Consider the following 7927-nt stretch of genomic DNA (forward strand, 5'->3'; position numbering starts at 1 on the left):
TTTATTTATTAGTATGATTTTATGGGTATGGGTGTATTGCCTGCATGTATGTAAGTGTACCCATGTCCTGCAATGCCCACGGAGGTTAGAAGAGGGTGTCAGACTGAATATTTTTAAGTTAATTTGTGTGATATATCCATAGTAAAAAAAAGCACATAATCATCCCAATATGTAAAGAGAAAGCTTTCAATGAAATCCCATATCCTGTCAAGACAAAAATCATTCAACTATCTAAAGACTGTCTTAACCTAACAAAAAATATCTATTAAAAACTACTATGCTGGGGAGATGGCTCAGTGGATAAATAGCTTGCCACACAAGTGTGAAGGCCAGAGTTTGGATTCTCAGAACCCACTAGACTAGTCGGAATTGGCGAGTTCTGGATTCAGGAAGAGACCCAGGGAGAATGAAGTGGAGAGCAGTTGAGGAAGACACCCAACATTAGCATCAGGCCTCCACACATACATGCACACAAACACACGAGCACACATATGTACACATGCATGACACACATACACATACACTCTTGAAAAACAAACAGATAAAGATAAAGCCCACAGTGGCAGAAGACATTTATTGTGAGGGCAAAATCTAGTATATTTGAAAAGCACGTGTACCCAATAGACCACAATCTATCCACTGGTACCCATCACAGGGACATACACTGTCATATGAACATGCAGCACTGTAGCATAGTTCCATGGAGACAGTGAGTGGATCTTGGTAAGGAAATGCTTGAATCAACCATGGGATATTCACAGCACAGAACAGTACACAATCAGTAGAATGGACCAAGGCAAAGCAGTTTTCTTACAATGGCTTCAGAGAAACTTTTAAAACATATTTATTTTTATTTAGGTGTACATGTATGTACCTGCATATCTGTTTGTGTGCTATGTGCCTGCAAGTGCCTATAAACACAGAAGAGGGCATTGGATCTCCCGGAATTGGAGTTACAGGCATTTGTGCAATGCCTGATGTGAGTACTGGGAACCAAACGAAACCTAGGTCCTCTGCAAGAGCAGCAAATGCTCCTAACCATTGAACCACCTCTCCAGCCCCATTTTTTTTTGCATAAGATAGGCAAAATGCACAAAATACTAGTATACTATTCTACAAAAAAATAGCGACAAATCCTACTCTGTATGACAGTACATTCTTATTAATATACATGGGCAGACATGTATGAACACACACCAAGACATAAGTATATATGTGTTAGGTGAGCTCAGGGGAATATAGGGAAGAATATATGATTCTTGTGTATTCATAAGGATTAGTGGGGTAAAGTAGTTGAGGAAAGAGAAGAAAATAGTGAAAAGGCAAAAACAAATACCTTTCAGGCTTGGGAGACTCGGTTTGCTTTTGTCAGCAAGTGCAAGGTCGAGCGCTTTCAGTGAATTATCTGGGATGCAGTTTATTGTAGCAGCCACATTTATAAAGAACAACGCCTTAACAAGGTAGAACTTATTTAAGAGATGTTGTTGGCCAACAGTAACCAGAATAACAGGCAAGCCTTTATTTATTAAGTCATCAAGTGCCTAAAATTAAGAAGGGAAAAGGGAAAATCAGTAAACTGTTTTCTCATATATTAGTAATTTTGCTCCCATTTTGTCTTTCTGATTTGGTATCAGATGAAGGAATACAGAATAGATACGAGTTTCTGTAAGAAGCTTGCCTAGAAAGAAAGGCATTTAGTGCCAGAACCATCCTAGCTCTTCAACACTGCTTCCTATCAGTTTCTGCTCTATGCTCTGGGGCAAGCTCTGCCATACAATGAAAGAGTAAATCTGGGCCCAGAGTAAGGGAAGGGCACCATATCAAGACAGAGAAACTGCAGAAGTTGATCAGACATGCGTGTAGACTGCTCTGAATTACCATGATAGGAACAGGAAGCAATGGGTGGGTCATTAGCTTCCCTGCCAGCTTAGTGTCTATGCTCAATCATGCCCTTTCCTATAGACTCCTTCACTTCCCAGGCCCTCTCCCTTGCATACATACTTTCTTGGTCAAAACGATAAGCACAACCCCAAAGTTCATCTCATGGCTTGCAGTGGAAGGGAGCAGGTAAAACCACACAATTGTGAAGTGGTCCTGAACTCAGAACTCCACCAAAGAAAGCCTCAGGACAATCATCTCCCACAGTTTTCCAATCTATTCACTCTCCCCCTAGACAATCTTTCACACCCCTGTCTCCTCTAAATTCTATTCATCCCTTCCCTTCTCCCCATCCCAGCTTCCTCCACTTTCCGAGAGTCCTGGAAAAGTCAGAGAAGAGCTCTAAATCTCATGGACTCCATACACCTGAGCATCTGCCACCCCCAGCTCCACCTTCCTCCCTGCTGTCTGAGGCTGACACTGCCACTTGGGCCATCACTCCTGTCCTACTGACCTTCTCCTACATTACAAATGTTCCCCTCCCTGTGGAGACATTCCACTCAACATGCACCATGCTGCCGGCTGCTCTGTCTTCAAAAACCATAAACTACACCTTTATTATTTGTCCAACAACTATCCCAATTCTCTGCTCCCCTTTACAGTAACACTCCAAAGTTGTTAATAGACTTATCTCTATTCTTTCATTTGTCTTTGTTTTGTGCTGTTGTTGTTACATATGGTTTTAGGGATCCAACCCAGGGCCTTTCACATGCTAGGCAAACATTCTACCACTGAGCTGCATCCCCAGTACCTCATTTGTTTTAAAGCTCACTACATCCCTCACTACTGTATATTCAAACTCTTTGGTCAAGGCCACCAATAGTCTATGGTTGGCTAAGTACAGTGTTCAATATACTAATAATCTTACCATTTGATATGTACATTTGACTGTCCCTTGTTATCATCTGTAAAGTGCATTCTGATGTCAGAGATGTCAAATGTAAAATAACAATCATGTTTAAGACAGTGATTAGTATACTTTATTTGTCATTTGTCAGAAAAACTTTATACAACTGTTCTCCCTTCTGAAAATGTGTTCTCTTGGCTTCTAGGACACTACCCTCCTCTGGGTTCCCTCAGATTCCACTGTCCACTCTGTCAGTGGTCCTTGCTGGTCCCTCCTCCTCTCTGGGGCTCTTCATAGCAGAATGTCCACAGACTCCATTCTCTTTTTTGCCTCATTCCCTCCGCTCAGATGATCTTCAGTGGGCTCTTTGTTCTAATTTCCCCTAAAGGCCAATGAAAGCACACCAATCTCCCTGCTGAACCCACAACTCACAGCTTCTTACTCAATTCTGCTTGAATGTCTAACAGATGTCTCAAAATCAGCATGTTCAAAACTATATCCCCACTCTCCCTTCTCTAGTCTCCACTGCCACACACAATGAATAAGCTCTATTATGGGCTAAAAATTTGTCTATGTTGTTCATTGACAGATACCAAAACACAGTGGACTCATCAGACTGAAAAAAATCTCTTTAAAACCTAAGTGGGGCTGGGCATGGTACCACACACCATTCATCCCTGTACTCCAGAGTCAAAGGCAGGCAGATTTCTGTGAGACTGAGGCCAGTGGTCTATACATTGAGTTCCAGGCCAGCTGGGGCTAAAGGGAGACCCACATCTCAACAAAATAAATAAATAACTCAAATAGGGGCAGTGAGATGACTTGGTGGGTAAGAAGGCTTGCCTCCAAGCCTGACAGTCCCCAGAACCTACATAGTAGAACAGAGAACTGATTCCTGCAAGTTGTCCTCTGACCTGCACAGGCACTCTGTGGTATGTACCACCACCCCCTACAAACACACACACACGCACACACACACACACACACACACACACACACACACACAATCTATAAATAAATGTAAAACATAAAAATTTTAAAAACCTAAGTGGATCAGAGCATACTTCTGCTCAAAGCTCTCTAGTGCTTTTTCCCAAAGCTCTCCATTTTGCTCAGGTAAGAGCCTGTTACAATGTCCCTATAACACACTTTTCAGTTGACCTCTCTGACTTGATCTACTGCTATCTCCCCACTATTCACACAGCTGTAGTCACACTAGTCAGGACAACCCTCACCAAGTCAGATGAAACTGCTTTAAGGCTTTTGCACTTGTTTTTCTCTAGTTCTGGATTATTCTTTTTCCAAATAGCATGTGACTTCCATGTATCTTTAAGTGAAAATAAATTTGATCACCCCCACTTAGTACCATGACCTTATTCCCCTTCACGCATTCATGGCTGGGTCTTTCTTTGCATTTAATAATGTACAATATTTATTGTTACTAACCCTGTTCATTAAAATGTAAGCTCCATAAGGACTTGGAGTTAGCAGGCAATGCTGACTGTTGTATTTGGTTGCCAGCTTCAAAGCAGTACCTTCAGCACAATGGACTCCTAATATCTTTTGAATTAATATGAAAGGTAGATGCTAGGACCATCTAGAAAAGAGAGAAACTACTTGTGTTATGTAAACAAAAAATTCCATTGTTTGGGAGAGTTTGAAATAATACTGGTGGGGTGCAGGGCTATGTTGTTTTTCTCTCTTTTCTTAATTTCTTCTATGGGTTGAAATCAATATGTGCAGAAGAGTCAGGTGTGGAGCAGCCACTGGGCTGGAGGTACAGCCCAGCTGGGGTACCAGGAATATTTTAGTCCTCCCTATCCAGAGGAGAAACTACAGACTGGTTGGGGGTGAGCAGGGAGCACATTTCTCCTCTCTTCCCTCCTCAACGAACAGATTTAATGAGCCGTGACAATTACACACAAACACTTGAGGATCAAAGGAAGATTAATTAGTAATGCTATTTAACACTCTTTCCCTCTATGCAGAAAATACAAAGTATAATCTGAAGAAGTCTTAAGCGGGCCAACAGTACTGTTTTAATTAATTAGCTAATAGAAATTGGGTTTCCATTGTACTGTCAGTCTCTTTTTGTATGAAAAGAAAAGATCAGACAGACATTCTTTTCATACCAAAAACTGCTCCTTAAGGATGGCCTGGCATTTGTGACTGGAAAGAAAGGGATATTCCTGAATTCACAAAGGTCTTGGAACACCTAAACATGAACATGTATTTTTATCTTCCTAATTCCAGTTCTTCAATTTCAGGCAACTTGCTTATGAGTTAAAATAAAAATCTTGGTTAAGAATATTATGAAGCATAATTAAAAATGAACTTTTGAAATAAAATGCCCAATAATAGAAAAGTAATTATTACATTTAATTAAAAAGGCTATATTCCTTATCAAGATAAACAAAGCAATTTTGAGGAAAATGTCTTTTAGGTACTTCATAAAAATAAATAACTTATGTCTTAGTTAAGTTTGTTGCTGAGACAAAAATGCCCGACAAAAGCATTTCTTTCTTCAGGAAAGAAAGGTTTATTTTGCCTCACAGTCCATCGTGGCAGGAAAGCATGGGGGCAGGAACACGGGGTGGCCGGCCACACAGCACTCACAGTCAAGAAGCAGAGAGCTGAATACTGGTATTCAGCCCACTTTCTCTTTTTAAAACCACTACCATGTGGACAATGCTGCCAAGTCCTACTGCCAGTTCAAGATGTCACCAGCCCCCTCAGGCTACAGTTGCAGCAACCTCTATGTGCCTTTGAGTCTGGCCTTGAGGAAACACTTTCCTAGGTGGTTTGTTTGGAGCAGGGAACCCTTGTGCTAACGCGCTCAGTATAGGCCCTCTCCTTCCACATGGACTTTCACTGTACAGGTTGGAGCCTTTGATTGGTGGGGTCTTACCCTCAGGTGACCTTTCTTATTGTCCCAGTGCAGAGAACTGAGTATTTTTTTAATGACGTTTCTCTCTTTAACATTGATAGCTGCTTTCTCTACACCAGTCTTGTGTACAAATTTAAACTTTCTCATGCTCCTTTCTGTGACAAACTTTACTTTTTATATCTTTCTGCTCCATCTGCTGTTCTCTCTCACTGTACATCTAAGTATAAGCAGTGAGCGGTTCCCATGCCACAGCAGAATACCTTATCTTGAAATTTACACTGCCAAATAAATTTGTTCATTTCCTTTTAATTCAGCTTCAATCAAGTTCTCAGGACAGCAGCAGAATACAGCCAGATTCTTTGCCATAATGCAATGTGAATGGCATGTAGTCTAATTCCTGATAAAAATCCATGTTCCCTTGTGAACTCTCATGAGCCAGGCTTTCACTGTTCACAATATTTTTAAGCATTCTGATTTTCAAACTCCCACTAGAGAGGTCCTTGCACTCTGATTGCAGCATTCTAGGGCTTCTCTAGCCTAAAACTTTAAACACTTTTAAATTCTTCCTGCAAACCAACAACCTAAGCACCACATGATCAGGTTTATCATAGCAATGACCCCACTCCTGGTATCAATTTTCTGTATTAACTTCTATTCTTATTGCTGTGACAAAATACCTAACAAAAGCAACTTAAGAAAGGAAGGGTTTACTAGGGTCACAGTATAAGGGTACAGTTCATCATGTGGGGAAGACATAGTATAGGAGCAGGAGATGGCTGGTCACATGACATCCACAGTGAAGAAACAGAAGGAGATGAATGTGGTACACAGCTCAGTTTCTCCTTTTTGTTTAGTCCAGGACCATAGGCCATGGGATGTTGCTGCCCACATTCAGGGTGGGTCTTCCCTCTTTCTAAAAATACCTTTGTAGATATACCCAGAGTTCTGTTTCCATAGTGATTATAAATCCAATCATGCTGACAATTAATATTAAGGACCACAACTTGGTTAAAGACAGAAGGCTGTTTCTCATCATTTTTAAAAATTAATAAAACTGGCCTGAGAGCCCCTGAATCATGCCTGACTTGGGTCTCCAAGGGGTGAGCTTCTCAAATCATCCCCCTGCTTTGAGATCATCTATAGTGCCTCCCCTGCTGACTAGTAGGGACCAACACTTCCATCTCCCATCTCCTTTCCTTGGTCCTTGGCACTATCCATCTGAGGCTTCAGAAATGCTCTTAACTAGCCAGGGCCACTTCGCCCTCCTGGAGAGCTCCTGAGTAGCTTGATTGGAGTCACCTAGTCCCTCCAGTGTAAAATCAAAAGAGAGAGCCTGAGGCCTAGACCAACCAGCTTTTCATACCCAATCAGAAAGTAACTGAGGTACATCAATAATACAAACAGAATCAGACTTCAACTTGACAAACAAAGGCTTGAGTTTTATACCAGAATCACAAGCAACAAAAGAAATCCACATGCCAAATCCACAACAAAAAAATATGAAAAACAAAATTAGTATGTTTCCACCAAACACCACCAGTCCTATAAATGGTATTGACCAGATCTTCAACATCATTATAGAAGAAAATTTCCCAAAAGTAAGGAAAGATATACCCATACACACACAAGAAGCACATAGAACACCAAATAGATAAGACCAGAAGAGAAACTCTCCATGGCATATCATAGAAAAAAAAAAAAAAACACTGTATGTACAGAACAAAGAAAGAATACTGACAGCTACAAGAGAAAAACAATAAGTCATATATAAAGGGAAACCCATCATAATTACAGCTGACTTTTCAGTGCAAAACATGAAAACCAGAAGAGCATGGGCCAAAGTATTCCCAGTTCTAAATGATCACAGATGCCAACCCAGAATACTTTACCTAGCAAAACTGCCTAGTATAGTTGAAGGGGAAAGAAAAATCCTCCATGAAATGAATAGGGTGAAAGAATTCATGTCCACCAAACCAGCCCTTCAGAGAATATTCAAATCAATACAAAGGACTAAAGAAAGGAATGACTACACCCAAGAGGCACCAGAAAGAAACTAAATGAAAGTATAATTGTGGAAACACAAAATTAGACCAAGAACGCAAACAGAAATTAAAATGACAGTAACCAATGCACATCTTTCAATAATACTTTAAATATAAATGGCCTGAACTCCTCAGTCAAAAGACACAGGTGAGTTGAAGGCCAGGAATGGTGGCACGTGCCTTTAATCCCAGCACTTGGGAGGCAGAGGCAGG

At 40.8% G+C, this 7927-nt stretch overlaps 1 protein-coding gene across 1 annotated transcript in view; it reads right to left on the reverse strand.

Annotated features, from left to right (window-relative positions):
* Positions 1–7927, reverse strand: part of Cfap54 (cilia and flagella associated protein 54) — a 372605-nt gene that overhangs the window by 169935 nt on the left and 194743 nt on the right. The window contains exon 49 of the mRNA XM_029563104.1: positions 1337–1541. Coding sequence (XP_029418964.1) covers positions 1337–1541 — 205 coding nt within the window. The remainder of the gene's footprint in view (positions 1–1336; positions 1542–7927) is intronic.

This window comes from Nannospalax galili, unplaced genomic scaffold, assembly GCF_000622305.1.
Source record: "Nannospalax galili isolate Female #2095 unplaced genomic scaffold, S.galili_v1.0 scaffold734, whole genome shotgun sequence".
Classification (NCBI taxonomy): domain Eukaryota; kingdom Metazoa; phylum Chordata; class Mammalia; order Rodentia; family Spalacidae; genus Nannospalax; species Nannospalax galili.